Source organism: Trichechus manatus, unplaced genomic scaffold (genome assembly GCF_000243295.1).
Source record: "Trichechus manatus latirostris isolate Lorelei unplaced genomic scaffold, TriManLat1.0 scaffold00056, whole genome shotgun sequence".
NCBI lineage: Eukaryota > Metazoa > Chordata > Mammalia > Sirenia > Trichechidae > Trichechus > Trichechus manatus.
In genome coordinates this window covers 3508452-3527782 of record NW_004443992.1, presented here as the reverse complement: position 1 = coordinate 3527782, position 19331 = coordinate 3508452, and the positions used below count along the sequence as shown (strand labels likewise).

Genomic DNA, 19331 nt, shown 5'->3' with positions numbered 1-19331 from the left:
ACTAAGGTATGCCTGACCCAAGCCATGATATTTTCAGTCGCCTCGTATGCGTGCAAAAGCTGGATAATGAATGAGGAAGACTGAGGAACTGATACCTTTGAATTATGGTGTGTGTGAAGAATATTTAATATACTGTGGACTGCCAAAAGAAGGACCAAGTCTGTCTTGGAAGAAGTACAGCAGAGTGTTCCTTGGCAGTGAGGTTGGCAAGACTTCGTTTCACATACTTTGGACATGTTATCAGGAGGGACCAGTCCCTGGAGAAGGACATCATGCTGGTAAAGTAGAGGGTCAGCGAAAAAGAGGAAGATCCTCAACAAGATAAACTGACACAGTGGCTGCAACAATGGGCTCAAGCATAACAATGATTGTGAGGATGGTGCAGGACCGGGCAGTGTTTCATTCTGTTGTACATAGGGTCACTGTGAGTTGGAATCGACTTGATGGCACCTAACAACAACAGCAAGTATTCTTCTCGTCTACTCTTTCCATAACCAAAATGTTCAAGTGCATTAATCAAAATGCTCTTTTCTCTCTTAGTCAGAGTAGATGTTTAGTTACATCATTTTTTTTTTCTTATTTTGAGTGACCTCCTGTAACAGTAAATAATATTTGAAGATGAAAACTCCCATTCAGCGTGGAACCATCCCTTATTATTTTAGAGGGCAGAATCGTTGATTGATGTCCTGCTGAAGGAGCTGGCTAATTTCAGACCAGGTACAAACGACTCCTGGATCTGTTCAGTACTTTTTTTTTTCTCCGTAGTGATCAGCCTCTATGTTTGTTTTTGTAATACGTGATCTGCATAAATCCCCTTGAATTTGTACTTAGCCTTAAAGCATTATGAAGCTGTCAGTTCTGCAGTGTTTTTGGTGATCATGTCCACAAAATCTGCCTTGTGAAATTCAGAATAAGTTCATTTTATAGTTTCAGGGATTATAATTTGTCATCCGGGTTGGAGATTTTTGTACCAGAGTGAATAAAATAACACCCCAAAATCGGTCAGCTAGCAAAGCTGGCCTGCTTATCAAGATCCTGCAAATAAAGATAAGTCATTTTTTCTGCTTTGCTTCACAGTCTGTTACCTAGCTGACTGTTAAACCTTAGAAAATACCAGATGGCATCCTAACCTGAGAGGGATTTAGGGGAAGATGTTTATTGAAAAATTACCTGCTCACTCACTAACCACTAATTTGTTCTATGGTGCTCTGCCATAGGAAGATTCACGCACTGCCAGTTGCTCCAGCATTTAGAATGTGATACTAATGAGTTCATGACCACAGAGTTCAATCCTTATGTGTATCACCAAACTTTTTCTGTTTTAGCAGTCCTTTTGCACACTACTTAGTTTTGTTCCTGCAGAATACATGCTATTGGTCTTGGAAGAAAGCAAGTGGGAGAATAAGGCTTGCTCAGATCTGTGCAGCTATTAACTATTTTAAAAATAATCCCAGACCAGTGTTAGCGTTCCAGAAGATCACTTGCTGAGCAAGGAAGGGCATTGTTCTCAGGGAAGTGAAGTAATAGGAAAGCTAGAACCCATGCATAGGTCATCTTGCTGATCCTCAAGCCAATCACACTCATTCATGGTTCCATGCTTTTGCGCCTCATCACCCCTAACTCTCTCTAATCTCATTTTTCTCATAAGACCTGTTGGTTCCATGAAGCCTTTCTGATTCTTCCATGTCTTTACAAATCTTCTTGGTCTCCAAACTCTTGTACCCAGTGCTCTTCCTTATTAGTGTTTGTCTTCTGTATTTTTGTCACGCCTGTGGTTGTCATCTCACCAGCTACATTATAAAACAACTTCTAGAACAGGAACCTTTTCTTGATGTTCTCGTAATGTCCAGCACAGTACTGGGGATGGGTTGTTGTTGTGTGCTGTCGAGTCGATCCCTACTCATAGCAACACTATATGACCGAGTATAACTGCTCCCATAGTGTTTTCTAAGCTGTAAATCTTTATGGGAGCAGATCACAGGTCTTTTCTGTGAAACCGCTAGTGTGTTGGAACCACCAACCTTTTGGTTAGCAGGTGAGTGCTTAACCATTGTGCCACGGGCGCTCCTAATGGGTACAGAGTAAAAATCTTTTGGTTGATATTACTAACTACATTGTGAATCACTGGATTGATGAACGTATCATAGAACTCATTATTTTATTCCATGATGGACCTTTTTTTTTTTGAGATTTAGTATTTGGCCATTGATAGGAAAAGTGTAAAAATATAAATTCTTAGAAGGGGATTTTTCTTTAATCATTGTATCTTCCCTTAAAATACTCAAACCAAATACTCTGCAGAAGGCCATTTGATACCGTCAGGAAAACTCAGTGAAAGATCAACTTCCTTGGGGAAATAAATTGAGCCAATTATTAATTAATAGCTATTAATTAATTATTAATTAGTAATCCAGGGTGGCTAAATTGAGACAGGAACTCCATTCCTGTAACCTAGGAGTCTCCCTCTGGGGTCTGCCCATCTGCATTGTTACCTATATAGAATGACACCTGGGGAAAAATGCTTCTCACACTTACACGTCAGTGACTCTGATGCTCTGTATCCAGAGAAATTCCCATTACTGTAGGATTTATTTTTGACACACTTGGGCTTCATGCTGTTTGAAGTTGTAGTTACTTTGGAAGAAGCATAATTGGCATTTATACACTTTTTATCAAGCTCAAATTATCAAAACAAAATGTATAAAATGTATGGATTTTAAGAGGTTATGAGATGTACATACATCAGTGGTTCCTAAATTTTATGCCTGTCTATTGGCTGCATTTAAGTCACTTGGAAAACTAAAATAATAATGGATTCCAAGACCCTATCCCTGGGGAGTCTGCTACAGTAGGCCTGCATGCTTTGCTCAACTGCTTTTTCTCTATTTTCACTGACAGCTGCAGCCCATCTGTATTGTAGAGGTTAGGGTGAGGCTTTAGAATCAGACAAGTTGGGTTTGAGTCCTGACTTTGTCATTTCCTGTCTGTAACCTATGGCACACCTCATCTGTAATGTGGGGACAGGAATTTCTGCCTCACAAGGCTGATGTAGGGATTAAGTCAACAACACAAGCACGAAATGTAGCACCCTGTCCAGCACATTGTGGAGCACCTCAATAAATGTTAACTACTTGTATTCTTATCTCTACATGTATTTTGTCCGTCATTTTTTCTGATATGTTTGAGATTTTCTTCAAAAGTTTCAGAGAATCATATAAAATCAAACAGGAATTGGTATAATAAGTTGTCTCTGATTGGAAAGGAAGGGATCATTCAAGAAGTCATGAGTAGGATTGCCTGAGAAGCAGTGTGGAGGATTTCTTCCACTGATTCCTGAATGACTGTTTTAGTGTTAAAATTATTGTTTTTCTCAAATTGATTTGCAGCGGAGATAAAAATCTGTTTTAAATACTACCACGGAATCAGTGGAGCCCTGCGAGCCACAACACCCTGCATCACTGTGAAGAACCCTGCTGTGATGGTGAGTGCCCTCATTGCTGGCTTCCTCATCATGACCACAGAGGAACTTGGTTTCTATTTTTGCCTGTGCAGCTCTGACAGGGTTATGAGGAACAATGGAAAAGGAAATGCGTAACAGCATGGATGCCATTTTGGGAAAGGAAATAACTTACAAGGCAGGCATACCTGAATCCATAATACAAATCATTGGAAAACTATGGCCTGTGTATAGTCAGCTCTCCCAGTAACCCACTCATGAGATGAAGTAGTGAGTGTCTCATCATGGAAGGTTTTAAACTTAGTCTGAATGACTGGTTGATTACAAACAGGGACCTTGCATCTTACATTAACATAATGTAATTAATTTAATTTACACAAATTCAGCTGTACTTTCTTAAAATAAAAAAGAGTGAGTAGAAGAGAGAAAAATAATAATTTAAACAGTATATGATTCCACTTGTCAATCTAGTTGAGAAGCTCTTGTTCCAAAGAGAGTGTGAGATTGAAGTCACAAATGTGCTGTCTTCTTAAGAGATCCTAGCACAAGATCCCTCTCCATGCTGAGTTGGAGTCTAGTACCTAAAGATATTGTCCATATTGTTAGTACAACACAGCCACTAAATGGAAGCCAAACTCTTCATCAGGTCCTCAATTGAAGAAACAGTCATCTTATATAGTTTGGGAGGAAACTGGTTGTGTTGGACTTCGTAAAGAAAGTATGTCCATTGATAACATGACACTTTCCTAAACATTATTTTTCATGCTGTGATTTTTCACTTGATAGACCAACTTTGGAATCTTACAGCCTTACAAGATGCAGCTCCATTGTACATTGGTGGTTGGAGTCAGATGGTCTTTGGAGATTCTTAGAGTTTAAGATCTGTAAATCATTGCAGTTTTTATTAGTCATTCATAAAACTCAGATCATGAAAGTATAGGAAAAAAAATATTGATTCCTAGAACATAAGATGTTTACAACATTGTGTGTGTGTATCCAGACATTTATAGATGTGTGCATTTTTGTAAATAGGCAAGTGGCCTAGGTTGACTCCCTGAAATTCAGAAAATAATCTCTGCAAGTGGCATTTTGAAACTGTCCAGAGAGACCCACCCAAAGTTTTCCATAATAGTGCCTGTCTCTGTTCTGAACTGTCTTTTCCTTTCATTTATTCATTTAACAAATATTTATTGGGTGCCTACTAAGTGCCAGGCAATGTGCCTGCCGCTAGGGATAAAATAATGAGCAGAAACATAGTCCTTTCCCTTACTGATCTGGTGGGAGATACATCAATCCAGATGTATTTGTGTGAGTGATAATTGCTATGAGGGAGAGTGAAATGAGGCTGAGAGAACACATACTAGTGAGATTTGACCTAGTCAGTAAGGTCAGAAAGGCTTTCCTGAAGTAGGTGTGTTTGAGGGCAATCTGAAGGACTAGAAGTTACTTACATGAAGAAGGGAGGCAAGAGCATTTCAGGCAGAGGGAACAGTATGTGCAAAATCCTCAAAATGTAAGTACTCTGCTCACATTAGAATTATATTTTAGTTCCTACTTGTAGCAATATAGTATAGAATATGAAAGGATAGCCCGTGTTTAACTGTGTAAGACTTCGAAGGTCACAAGGAGAATAAAGAAAAAACTTTAGTTAATATTCTAAAAAGATAAGTTGTAAAACTAGAAAGGTGAGGCTGTTTGTAATAAACCCTTTGCAGACTTAACTGTGTGTGACGTTAGACAGTGGCTTCCAGACTTGGTTAAGCATATTCCAGAGTCAGAGTTTCTTAGACTTGAGCAATTTCAATATCCAGATATCATTGAAGACAGTGGGAGTTTACAGCCTGGTGAACATTGATCTCATTCTGTTGATTTTGCATTGAGATCATTGTCAAAGCCTGTCGATGGTTTAGAGATAATTAATTTGCTTCAAACAGATCTTAGAGCCCTTTAAAAAAGCTTCATAGATAAAGCACCGAGAATCAGAACACTCTGGGTCAAAGGCTAGCTAATGGAATTGGTGGTCAATAGATTTCTGACCAAGCTTGAGACAGTTGGCTCTGTATCTGAAATTGAGAGGCTGTGCCACATAGACCCTTCATTGTGTGGGTGAGCACAGTGTTTCTACAACAGCATATTGGTCACATGGGTATATGACATAATGTGTTTAGTTATTGTTAAGGATTAACAACACTGATATCCACAAAGCCCATTTAGTATAATTATTGTACAGCCAGATGCCAAGAATAGACCGACAAGAAGTAACTGAGAAACTCCATGGGGAAGGAAATGAGTTGCCATCCTAATCATATGGTCTCCTTTCTCACGTATCCTTTTGCAATGAATCGATCAAAAAAAAAAAAAAGTGTCTTCTCTGTCATTTGTGCTTTGACGTCACTATCATTCATTACAGTACATGGTAATATTTGTCTCAGACTCTTGGAACAGGAAATCCTTAGACTTCGGGGACAGATTAAGGCTGCCATCACTCACTACCATGTACTGTTTCAACACTTTGTTAACAATGTTGCATCTGAGTTTTCCTGGAATGAATCTATCAGTGAGTTTATTTAAAAACCTTTCTCTAAACATTGAGTACAGATGTGTTTATTATCACTAATGTCCCCATATCTAGTTGTAATGTTTGGTCTTTCCTGGATTTATTGTGATGTATGATAAAATTAAATTCTTTCCAAATTATTTCAGATGAGCATGTTGCCACTGTCGTGGTGAAGGACAGTGTTTATCAGTGGATCCTTTGAGACCTGTTTCAGTTTAGCTTTTTGCCAGCTCATGAATCACATTTTAGGACTGAGAATTAGAGGACTTTTTTTTGTTTCTTGTAATTCATGATAATATTTTAGGTAGGTTTTAAATGAAGACAGGCTGTGAATCTTTTCAGTCTTATTTAACTCAGCTTAACTTATTTAACTTAGCTTACTAGGCAGTGTGCCTCATTTGCGGTCATACCAGGGTTTGTCGGATGCCCGGCTGTGCCCAGGGTGCAGTAGGGGCGGGTTTGCTGAGTGTCTGTCTCAGTTGTAATCTGCACTGTCTCGTTGTTTACCATTCTCTTGTCTAGGGAAGAGGCCTAGATAGTCACAGCAACCACTTATCTGACCAGTTTGCTGCTCTCTCTGCTCCAGCTACACTGGGGATGATCAATCAGAAAAGTACAGTATAATATAATTAAAAAAACAAAACAGAACAAAAAAAACACTCGTTGCCATCAAGTCGATTTCCTGGTGACCCCACATTTCAGAGTAGAACTATACTCCATAGAGTTTTCAGTGGCTATAATTTTAAGGAAGGAATCCCTGGGTGGCACAGACAGTCAGTCACTGGAATACTAGCTGAAACGCTGGCAGTTTGAACCCACCTAGAGGCACCTCGAACCCACCTAGAGGCACCTCAGAAGATAAGCCTGGCGATCTGCTTCAGAAAGGTCACAGCCTTGAAAACCGAATGGAGCAGTTCTACTCTGCGCACATGGGGTTGCCATCAGTCAGAATCGGTTCGACGACAACTAACAACAATCTTATGGAAATAGATCGCTAGGCTTTCCTTCTCTGGCACTGCTGGGTAGATCCAAACCACCCACCTTTTGGTAAGTAGTCGAGTGCTTAACCATTTGTGCCACCCAGCTTAATGTTATAATAAATTTCACGTATTTGTTGAGTGCCATCTCTGTGATCACCAGGGAGTTGATTCTGTGGGTGCAATTAATATACCTGGTTGATAATCTGAGATACTGAAAATGGCATGTGAAGCAACCTGCTGAGAGCTATGAAGTGTCACACTAACTAGTCTTGACTAAGGAACAGGAAGGAAGCACTGGTGGTGCAGTGGTTAAGCCCTTGGCTGCTAACCAGAAAGTCAGTGGTTTGAACCCACCAGCTGCTCAACAGCAGAAAGATGTGGCAGTCTGCTTCTGTAAAGATTACAGCCTTGGAAACCCTATGGAGCAGTTCTGCTCTGTCCTGTGGGGTCACTATGAGTTGGAATTGACTTGAAGCAATGGGTTTTGGTTTTGGTTTTAAGGTATAGGAATTATAGAGAAGGAAGTAGATATTTATATTTCCAAAATTTGAAAAATTCCTTAGCTTTGCTTGGATAATCTCCTGGAGATGTGATTTTTGAAGTGTTGTATATTGTGGGGTATAGAAAGGATAAGATGGAGGAAAGGTTTAATCTGTACTTTAGAATTAAAATGTGATTTCTATTTTGCAACTCTTCCAAATACAGTCTGCCTTAAATTCTGTCTCTTACATTACTGTGGACATCTTTCTCAGTGTTCCATGAAACTCTTTCTTCCTAGTCTACCATAAATTGTACACTAGTTGTATGTAAATTTAGAGAAGGGCCTAAATCTGCTTTGTGCTCTATAACAAATTACTGGTTTCAAATGAGATAAAATTTACTTGAAAGCTTTTAGAAAAAGCTGTCAGTACAATAGCCCTGCAAATTCATATTATCACTACTTATAATAGTATGTGCCATATACTTGCAGCACTATAGCACATAGACCTGCAAGGGAGAAGGGATACCCACGTGGTCACTCAGAAATATTTAACAAGAAAGAAAAATCGTATATACTGGATGAGTCTGATATAAATCCACTCTTTAGTGTATTCTAGGTTTTCCTAAGAGATCTGAAGGAATTTGATGTTTAGTTTTTAACTTTAGGAAATATTTTAATATAGTAATAGGAATATATTTACTACATATCAACTATATTCTTACCAAAGGAAAAAAAAAAAGACAAAGTAAATTGATTCCTATCCCAGGGAATTTGGAAGCTCAGATTTGCTGATTTTGTGTAAAGATTAAATTTAAGAATGACCCTTTCTCTGACCTTTGAGAATCTGCATTTGTTTCCCAGTTCCAAGATTTGGAAGTGAAAAGACATATGCTATAATACAAATTTGATACAATAATCATCATTATTTGCAATCATATGTGATTGCCTTGGAGGTGTCGGGGGTAGTGTCACACTCCTGTGAAACTTCATATACTTACTTTTCCTCTTCAGATGGGGGCGGAAGGCATGGAAGGAGGTGCGTCAGGAAGCCAGCATTCTCGGAAACTTGTTAGCTTTACACTCTCAGGTAAGTATGTCTTTAAACATGGCATCCAGTTTCAAAGGGTGTAATTTCAAAGGCATGGATGTTCACTTCTTTCTACAGATTCTCATATAGATGTGAGCTAGTGGGTATTTTGTTTTTGCTTTGGCTAATTTGGAAATTCAAGTATATCACTTACCATGATAAAATTCAATTATTAATATAAATTCAGAAATTATTTTTTCTACCAAGTTTTCTGGTGATAAAAAGACTTTATAATTATGTGTAGTTGCTTTAAAAAAATAAACTATACTGTATCGTGTGCTAATTCCATGAAGAGTTTTGATTACTGAAAACAATTTACGCTTACCTCATCTAGAGAAAGGAAAAAATTAAAGACTAGGAAAAAAGCCAGGGGATATGTTTGTTTCTGTGGAGGAATATACATTGGAAAAGTGGCTAAAGACAATTTTTGGTTGTTTTCTGGTTAGTAAAATATCCCAGTTGCAGCTTTATCATACAACTTAACGCAGTGCTTTCAAGTTGTGAGTTAGGACTCATTTGTGGGTTGTAAGATCAATTTAAAGAACCCTGGGGGCTGCTAGGAAGAGCTGTGGTGGCACAGTAGTTAAAGTGCTCGGGTGCTAACTGAAAGATTGGCAGTTGGAACCTACCAGCCACTCTGTGGGAGAAAGATGTGGCAGTCTGCTTCCGTAAAGATTTACAGTCGTAGAAACCCCACAGGGCAGTTCTACTCTGTCCTGTAAGATTGCTATGAGTTGGAATTGACTCAGTGGAGTGGGTTTTTTGGGTGGGTAGCTGCTAACCAAAGGTTGACAGTTCAAACCCACCCAGCAACTTTGTGGGAGAAAGACCTAGCCATTAGCTCCCATAAAGATTACCACCTAGAAAACCCTATGAGGCAGTTCTGCTCTGTCACATGGAGTGGCTATGAGTCGAAAATCGACTAGACGGCATCTAATAAGATCTATTTAGTTACTTGAAACTAGCAATTAAAAAAAAAAAAGGAATACAATGCAAAATATCAGTTTACCACCAAAGTGAAGTATGTTTTTATAAAACATCAGTTTATATAAACTGATCATTAAAAAAAAAACTACACATCTATGTATATGTGTACTAGATTGCAATGTAAAATGTATTTCGTATGTAGGAAATATAAGAAACAAAGTTTGAAAGCCACTGATTAAGGAAATTAATTGACATAAAGCCAAGAATATCCTAAGAAAATCAGTATTTGAAATGGAGTTTTGAACAGCAGTACAGTGCATACAAGGAACCCTGGTGGCGCAGTGGTTAAGTGCTTCACTGCTAACTGAAAAGTGGGCAGTTCGAACCCACCAGCCACTCCACTGGAGAAAGATGTGGCAGTCTGCTTCCATGAAGTTTACAGCCTTGGAAACCTTATGGGGCAGTTCTGCTCTGTCCTAGAGGGTTGCTATGAGTCGGAATCAACTCGATGGCACACGACAACAAGGCCTGCAAAATAAAAGTCTAACAGATTTCTGTCACTGTAAGATGTTCTGTTTTCATTTTTCCATAGATGTAGTGCTTCTGAACTTTAAATTAGATTCACTTTTCTTGACTGCAAAAAATGTAATGAATGAAAATAGACTTTCTCAAGAGAGAGTTAGAAGACCTGATCTTGAAAACAGACATTTACACAATGCATAATTTGCACGCGTGAAGAGAGTGTGCACATTAGTTCATCACTAGTCCATAGGTTCTGAATATCTGTTTATTGTTACATGTTTCTTCTCTCCTCATCTGAGGTTGCTTATTATGAAAGTTTTTTTTACTTCAGTTCTCTGGTGAATCTCAGAGGTTGTAAACTGGTGGCTTATAGTTGAAATGGTTTGGCCAATAACCGTGTTTTATTTGGAACCCTTAGGGCTTTAAAAATATCTAGATTTTTTAGAAGGGCATTTAGAAGTACCACTGCCTGTGGTACTACTTCTCTAACCTCATTCATTATCTGAAAACACTGCCAATTGCAATCAGTGCTTTAGACTTTCACAGTCCCAAGGGCCAGCAGATACAGAAATCTCTGGTCTGTAGGTAGGGAACAATTAGCCAACCCCGACAGCTTAAAAAATTTAGAGTTTGACCATGTCACGAGTTTCTTAGTTTAGGATCATCGCTCTTTGCATTCAAGTAATAAAATACCATACCATTCTAATCTGATAATCACATACTAATTTTTTACTCCAGAAGGGTTGTTATTAACTCACCATGGGAGAATGACCATCTGGAAGTTGAGAATCCTATGGCATTTTCCTAAGAAGTAGGAAATAAGCTTTGGGGCATAGCCCAAAGCTGCTTCTTTAAATATGACTTCTTCTAACACCCCAGCTTTATACACATGGAGGCTAGGTACCTAACATCTGTGTTTTTCCTGCCATGTAGCTAGACGTTTGTAGATAGTGTACGGAAATGGCTAAAACTTATAGGCGTTGAAAACATTTTTATAATTAATCTGGTTGTAGCATATTGACAGTGGATGATAATATTTATCTGAGAGCATTTAAGCACTGTAGAATGGCTGCCTACAAATGTTCTATTCTTAATTATCTATGGATAAGTAGGAACACACATAATTGAACTCTACAGCTAAAACAAAAACTGTGTTTTGATTAATATCTTAAATCTGCTCCTCAGATAAGACTTTAAACTAGGATATTTAATATGCCATACCTTTGCGACTTTGAGTCTTTCTTTGGCCTGTTATGTGGTGTGATATTTATAAACAGTAAAATATATAACAGACAAAAGAGAGAAGCAAGGAGCAAAAATGAGATGAGTAAAGTAAACTGAGTAATCAGACCAAAAATAATTGGTAGTTTATTGTATTTATTAATGAAGGTTTATTTGCATACAGTGTCCCATTGTGGAAAAATTAGATATTAGGATTATTTGAGCAGTGATGTCTTCCATCACAGTGGCTTAATCTTCTGGTAGAGTGCTTTTTATTCAAACGGATGTTTTGCTTGAATGATTCAGCTCTGTTGAACTTTGTGGTAGCTATTTATCTACATGTTATTCCTCATTTACTGTAGAAAAATCCGTTATTTGGAAGTAGATTTAATATCGAAAGAATATCATTCTTCTGTCTTTGAGTACTAGGTGAACATAATCAAAAAGGGCAAGAATATAAATGTGTAAATTGTGTTTTCCTCTCAAAGCAACTTTATGCTAAAGTAAGCCAGGTGGAAACATGTAGCATTATTAAGCTGACAGTAAAATGTAAGTGCTGCATTAATAATGACTACATAGTTTATGAAGAGCCTGGAATTGGGACTGTAAGGCTAATGAGATTATGGCAGCTTCTCTGAAGTGCCTATCTAGTTCTTTACCCTTCTTCACCTTCTCCTGCGGGTTTTCTGATCAAAGACCTTACTGTATTTTGTGTAGTGGTCTTCACATAAGGTCTTCTTGGTTGGATTTTTCAGTCTTTGCTAACTTATTAAACTACTACCTTCGGCTACCACATATGAGGCCTTAGGTAATCCTAATCTGTTTTCATCACATGTACCTGGGCCACGAGTTCTATGTGTCATTGCTGAGCCTCCTCCAGGGAGTGCTCCCTAGAGAATATGCTTCTGTGGGTAACCCAATACCATTTCTGTCCTTCTAAGAAAGACCTTGTGTTTTAGGACTGGCCTTGCATGGGATAACCCTGGTGCCCTCCTATAATTTACAGTCACTATATAGAGTTTGGAGCCCTGGTGGCGCAGTGGTTAAGAGCTTGGCTGCTGACCAAAGGATTGGCAGTTCAAATCCACCAGCCACTCCTTGGAAACCCTATCGGGCGGTTCTACTCTGTCCTATAGGGTTGCTATGAGTCAGAATCGACTCGATGGCGGGTTTGGTTTGGGTTTTTTAATACAGATTTTAAGGAGCCCTGGTGGCACAGTGGTTAAGCACTCAGCTGCTAACCAAAAGGTTGGTGGTTCGAACCCACCAGTTGCTCCTTGGGAGAAAGATGTGGCAGTCTGTTTCCATAAATATTACAGCCTTGGAAACCCTATGGGGCAGTTCTACCCTGTCCTACAGAGTTGCTGTGAGTCAGAATCGACTCGACGGCAGTGGGTTTGGTTTTGGTTTATACAGAGTTTAAAGAGCCCTGTTGGCACAGTGGTTAAAGCACTTGGCTGCTCTCGACTGTTAACCAAAAGATTGAGGGTTCAAATCCACCAGCTGCTCTGTGGGAGAAAGATGTGGCAGTTGGCTTCTATTCAGTTCTGCTATGTCATGTAGGGTCACTATGAGTAGGAATCGACTTGATGACAATGGGTTTGGTTTTTGGAATACAGAGTTTAGGAACCCTTGTGGTGCAGTGGTTAAAGCACTTGACTGCTAACCAAAAGGTTGGTAGTTCAAACACACCAGTGGTTTCATGGGAGAAAAGACTTGGTGATCTGTTCCTGTAAAGATTACAGCCTAGGAAACCCTATGGAGCAGTTCTACTCTGTTAAATAGGGTCTCTTTGAGTCAAAATTGACTCTGTGGCACCTAACAACAACAATATAGAGTTTGCTTCCCAGCTGACCTAGGCAACCCAAAGTTCTTTGAAGATTCAGGGGCCATCTGCAGAATTTCTATCTGAATCAGTGTTTAGGACCTCCCTAGACAGAGCGTAACCATATAAGGTTACCTAGAAACCATATTCTTTCCAGAAGCTTTCAAGATTGGTCAGCTCCCAGTCCCACCTTATTCAAATTGATATTCTTAGAAAGATATTGGGAACCCCTGTGGAGCCAGCTTTATTTCCTGACTTTTTTATATCCCTTAGCCTGGGCATTTTTAACAGTGTCAGTCTCCTCGCTAAAAAGACTTTATCCAGGTTTTAGCAGCTCACACAGTATGAAACAACAACTGGTGAATCTAGATGAGTTACAGGACATTCATCAAATATTTAAGTTAACTTTACAGGCTATTGAAAAAGCAACGTCATGGTTATTTATAAGAGCAGGTAACATTCAAATTTTGGAAGTATTTCTGGTCTCTTTTTTTCTCCCTAACATTCATCACATTTGTGGAATCTATTTGATATTTTAAGTGTAGTACAAATGAATGTGTTCTCTGAACTTTCAAAATAATATGGATGTACTACAGTCAACTCAATTTGTTCACTCATCCCCAAATATACTTACTCTAAACCCATTTCTTGTATGTATGTGGAAGATTCAAAGGAACATGTTGGTTTTCTTCTGTTAATAAACTCTTTACTAAGGATTTCTCTCAAGACACTGTCTGAAATGTTGGCTGCCAAACTACAGTTGTCCTAGGAGAAAAGTGGTGAAGATGCACATGTTGGAATCAAAAAGGTTCTCAGGAAAAGTCAGTTTAGGCATGTGAGACAGTGGTGAGGGCATGTTTCATTTCTGCAGCCTGTTAGGAGACCTTCTGCTGGAATTACTGCCTTAACCCACCTGTCTTCATGTATCTAAGAAGTCATTGTGTGAGTAGGATTGTTATGGTTTTACAGGCTAGTTTCTGTTTAGAACTACCTGTGTGATTATTTAAGAACAAATTGTCATTGAGCTGCTTGTTCTAATCAGGATATATGGATCTTTCTCTCCTCCTTTTCCTCTCTACCTTCCTTCTCCGTCTTCTCTATTTCTCTCTCTCTCTTTAAAGATCTTAGGGCAGTTGGGCTAAAGAAAGGCATGTTCTTCAATCCTGACCCGTATCTTAAGATGTCCATCCAGCCAGGTAAGAAGAGCAGTTTCCCCATCTGTGCCCACCATGGGCAGGAGAGAAGGTCTACTATCATCAGTAACACCACTAATCCAATTTGGCACCGAGAGGTAAGGGGTCTTCTACTTGACAGTTAAAAAGTCTGTAAAATTCATCTCTTTCTTCTGGCCTATGGGAATTTTGGAGCTATTTATGGGTATGGGCACGGTGGCTAAAATCTCTAGGGGTTCTGTTAGAAATAGGGTACAATAAGAATGAGATATTCACTTCTAGCCAGGGCCAGGACTGGGGTGAGATGAACGAGGCACTCACCTCAGGTGCATCATTTAAAAGGGCACCAAAAACTGAGTAACCAAGATAAATCACATTTTAATGTACCATTAAAAAAAATAATTCAAAAGATCCAGGATGAGCAAAATGTCCAAATTTTAAATAAAGACAGGATTAGGAACAGTGCATTGCTGAGCCATATGGGAGTCTGGAGCAAAAGGAAAAATCAGTAATACTGATCCTGTCTGTATTTAGGATTTTAGTATTTTCTTCTAGCATATATTCAGTATACATTAAAGGAGTTTCTCTCCCTAAGGGCTTTGGTAAATGTTCCATGGATTTCTAGACTTCTGTTAATTCGATGAGCCATTCAAGCAGTCATCAGCCCCAGTGAGGCCAGATTGTGTTGATTTCATTTTAGACTTCTTCACAACTACCAGTCATTTTAGTGCACCATTTCATTGAAACAAAGAAGGGCTTTCTCATTCCAAAAAACCAAACCAAACCCATTGTTGTTGAGTCTGTTCCGACTCAGAACGACCCTATAGGACAGGTTAGAACTGCCCATAGGGTTTCAAAGGCTATAAATCTTTACGTAAACAGACTGCCACATCTTTCTCCCACAGAACATAGCTGATGGGTTCGAACTGCAGACCTTTCAGTTAGCAGCCGAGTGCTTAACCACTGCACCACAGGGCTCCTTGGGTTTTCTCATTAAAACTACATAAAATTGAAGAAGGACTTTCTCTTCTAGGGAGCAAATCATGAGCTCTCCAGCCATTTCTGAGGCGTCTGAGGCAGATTTCACAGACTAGTGTTAGAGAGTTGCTGTGTAGACCTTTATTGGCATATGTGTCACACAATTGATTAGCTCACACCTGAAATGTTTAATGACAACAGTGTGTTCTAACAGTGTTATAGAAATATTTAATTGGAGAGGGAGATCATTTTAGAGCTATAAAACCAACTGGAGAAAAGATGTGACTATTTGAGGTGTCCTAAGGAGCCCTGGTGGTGCAGTGATTAAGTGCTCAGTTACTAACCGAAAGATCAAGCATTTGAACCCACCAGCTGCTGTTCGGGAGAAAGATGTGACAGACTGCTTCCATAAAGATTACCGCTTTGGACACCCCATAGGGCAGTTCAGCTCTGTCCTACAGGGGCACTATGAGTCACGATTGTCTCAGCAGCAATGGGTTTTAACACAGCAAGATATTTGTCTTGGACAGTTCATATGGTTATTTAAGTGGATGAATATTGCATGTATCCTTGAACTTGGTTTAAAAAACTCCTATGATCTCATATGGTAAATAACTTTTAAAGGCGTACCACCGGACCTAACACATTTAAAAGCCTTGAAAAAATGATATAAATCTCAATATGAGCTGTAGGTGTACATGGTAGATAATAATAGTAATAACCTTATTTTCCTAACATTTATATTTACAAAGTTCTTGACCTTGTTACCAGTACAAGCCTCATCAGTGAGTATAATAGACAAAATTATTATCTCTCCATTTTGGTGATTAAGAAACTGAGGCTTAAAGTGTTAATGAGACTGACTATTCATAGGCAGAGATGGAGCTTAAACTCAGCTTTCTTATTCTAAGTCCAATTACCATCAAGTCGATTTCAGCTGGTGACCATAGGGTTTTCCGTGGTTAATTTTTAGAAGTAGATTACCAATCCTTTCTTCCTAGGTCCTCCAGCCTTTCCTTTAGTAGCACGGCACTTCACCCATTTGCATCACTGAGGGACTCCATATTCTAAGCAAGTGCATTTTCCATTAATCAGACTGCCAAACTGTATGACCCTTGGGAGAACTTGAATTGTTTTTGACTAAATAGACTTTGTAACGTAAGTATAAAGCTGGGTAGCACTATTAACGTCACTATGGTTGCGTGAATACTGTCATGGAAGGGGTGAAATGATTTAGGTTAGATTCCTGGTTCCATCATTTACTTACCCTCAGACCCTCATCTCTAAAAAGAAATTTTTATCTTTGAAAATAAAAAATGATGATAATATATGTAAAAATATTTGTAAATGAGTATTTTATTTTCTATCCATATATAAAGCTCTTTATATTTATTGTATATCCTTGTGAATGTTCAATCCGATTTTAAACCAAAACAGCAAAGCCTATCTTAACTTCATACTTTTATTTTTCTATCCCAGAAGAAATTATTCCTGTGCCCTTTAAACTTAATTAGTAATTTCATTTAAACAGCATTTTATTTCAGCATTATCAAGGAAACCATAGTATTCTGTAGATGTTCTCATTTTAACCACCAGGTGAAGAAGTGTTTTAAACTATGTTTTGCAACTTCAAAATTCCATGAGATTAGGAATTCAATTTGTGGCTAATCAACGTAGTTAATTCTAAACCATCCTCTAACAGGATATTGAATTTCCAAGAATTAAGATATAATAAATATAGTTAGTACTAAAATCATATTGTGCATAATTTACTGTTTAGTATCTCCTAAAACAGTTGAACCAGGAAGGAGTGGATGGTTGACTGATGAGACTTCTTTTGTGATACAGACCTTAACTGGTGCTTTTTAAACATTGTGAATGCTCATTACTTTGTGTGCATAAAGGTTAACAATAGCTGCAGATATTTCTAGCAATGTGGACTCTGTATAGCATTAGGATTTAAGAGAGACTGTTTACTATAATAATAAAGTGATATATAATATTGGTCTTTCTTTTGAATCAACATATCTGGGTTTTTGTTTTCCAGAAATATTCCTTTTTTGCACTTCTAACTGATGTCTTAGAAATTGAAATTAAAGACAAATTTGCCAAGAGCCGTCCTATCATCAAGCGTTTTCTGGGGAAACTAACCATCCCGGTCCAGAGACTATTGGAGCGGCAGGCCATCGGGTAATCAGCCCTTACCCTCAGGGATGGTGTTAAGATTGGCTATTGAAATGATACTTGTAGTCCCAGAATTTTTCTTACTGATAAAAGTGGTAACATAAGTCTTAAAAATAAAAGTGCCTTTATACTTACTAAAGTGTGCTGGAAAAAAAAGCAGTTTGTTCTAATTATGTACTTTTTTTTATTTTTAACTTTTCCAAGATGTGCTTACCATGAGTATTCCAGTGTTAGACCTCATAGTGTTAAATTGTTTTTGCATATCTTGAAATCTTGTTATAAAACCTTCTTCTTAGAGCAGAATTCAAGTGTAAGGTTGACACCTACCTTATTCTGAATAATCCTATCCAGAGAACTTTTATTCTAGCAAAACCAAAACATTCTTGTTTTAAGAGCTATTTGAAAGAAGACCTAGACTCTGAAGAGCTCCTAGACATAAGCATTCATTCAGGCAACTAAACTTTATTCATTGAATTTTAAAATGTGATTTCATGTGTTTTCTTTCTGTGAGCTTTTGTAAATTGTGAATAAAGTAGTTAAGAAATCATAACATGCTTCCATCCTTTATTGTAAATGTTGTATGTATTTTTACCTGGTCAATACAGACAAACTCAATAACACTAGTGCTATGAGGTAGCATTGAAGGAGCATCTTGTTTTGTAATTTTTTTCAGTGTAGCAGCACATGATGAACATATGGTAATAGTGCTAGTAGTAGCAGTAGTAGTAGTAGCAGCAGCAACAGCAGCAATGATAATTACCCAAGATGCTGAGAGCTTACTCTATGTCAGGGGTTAAGTACATGACTCTCATGAGCACATGAGATCTCAGCAACCCTCGGAGGTAGATTCTGTAATTCTACCCATTTCAGAGATAAGGAATCTGAAGTGAGCAAGTAGATAGTGGGGCTGTAATTTGAACTCACATTTGCCTACTCTAGAATCCTGGCTTCTCTGCAACACTTTAAGGACTGACAGTAATGGAACATCACTCTAGCTAGGTGAGAAAGATTCATCGTTGGTATTTATTCTGCAGCTAATTAACTAATTTTGGCAAGTCACAATATTCTTGGACATTAGTTTCTTCATCTGAAAAATAAAGTTTTCAGAACAGATTATCTCTAAGACCCCTTCAAAATCTGAAACTCAGTAATTGTAATGGATTCTAATTCTCTGACTATCAAAGGTAATAGATTTTGTGGTTGAACAAAACCATATCAAGTAGAAATATTATACTGAAATTCTAGCAGCCTTGTTTATCTGATAAAAGCTGGAAAATCACAATTATTTTTTGTGTTGCTGGGTTTCTTTGTTCCAATTAGTTTTCTGTGCTGAGTCATTTTTCTTTATGTATTTTCTTTGGGATCCTTTTTATTGTTGTTAATTTTGTATTTGCTGAGTCTTTATGTTTTTCTTGTTTTTTATTTTGATTTGTAGGATTGTTGGTTTCCTTTGTGGTTACCTTAATATTACCTCTGTTTTTCTAAGTTTAAACCAGTCTTTTATTTCTTTATATCGCCTTGACTTCCTCTCCACGTGAAAGATCTATGACTACATTATTTAGTCCCTCTTTTTTGTTTTAGTGTTGTCATCTTTTACATATTGACATCTCTTTTTCCCTATTTTCAGTGTTTTAGCTTTGATTTATTTTTGACTTCCCTATCTGGGTTGATATCTTGTTGCTCTGTCCTGTGTTCTAGTCTTGGGTTGTTGTCTGGTGTTATTGATTTGCTAACCAGAGAACTCCCTTTAGTATTTCTTGTAATTTTGATTTGATTTGTACAAATTCCCTAAACTTCTGTTTATCTGGAAATGCCCTAATTTTGCCATCATATTTAAAAGACGGTTTTGCTGCATATATAATTCTTGGCTGGCAATTTTTTTCCTTCAAGGCTTTATATATGTCATCCCACTGCCTTCTTGCCTGCATGGTTTCTGCTGA

At 38.1% G+C, this 19331-nt stretch overlaps 1 protein-coding gene across 1 annotated transcript in view; it reads left to right on the top strand.

The window, feature by feature from the left end:
• Window positions 1-19331, top strand: part of HECW2 (HECT, C2 and WW domain containing E3 ubiquitin protein ligase 2) — a 438203-nt gene that overhangs the window by 278444 nt on the left and 140428 nt on the right. Inside the window, exons 6-9 of the mRNA XM_004378178.2 lie at window positions 3387-3481; window positions 8487-8562; window positions 14179-14348; window positions 17255-17397. Of these exons, the coding sequence (XP_004378235.1) occupies window positions 3387-3481; window positions 8487-8562; window positions 14179-14348; window positions 17255-17397 (484 nt within the window). The remainder of the gene's footprint in view (window positions 1-3386; window positions 3482-8486; window positions 8563-14178; window positions 14349-17254; window positions 17398-19331) is intronic.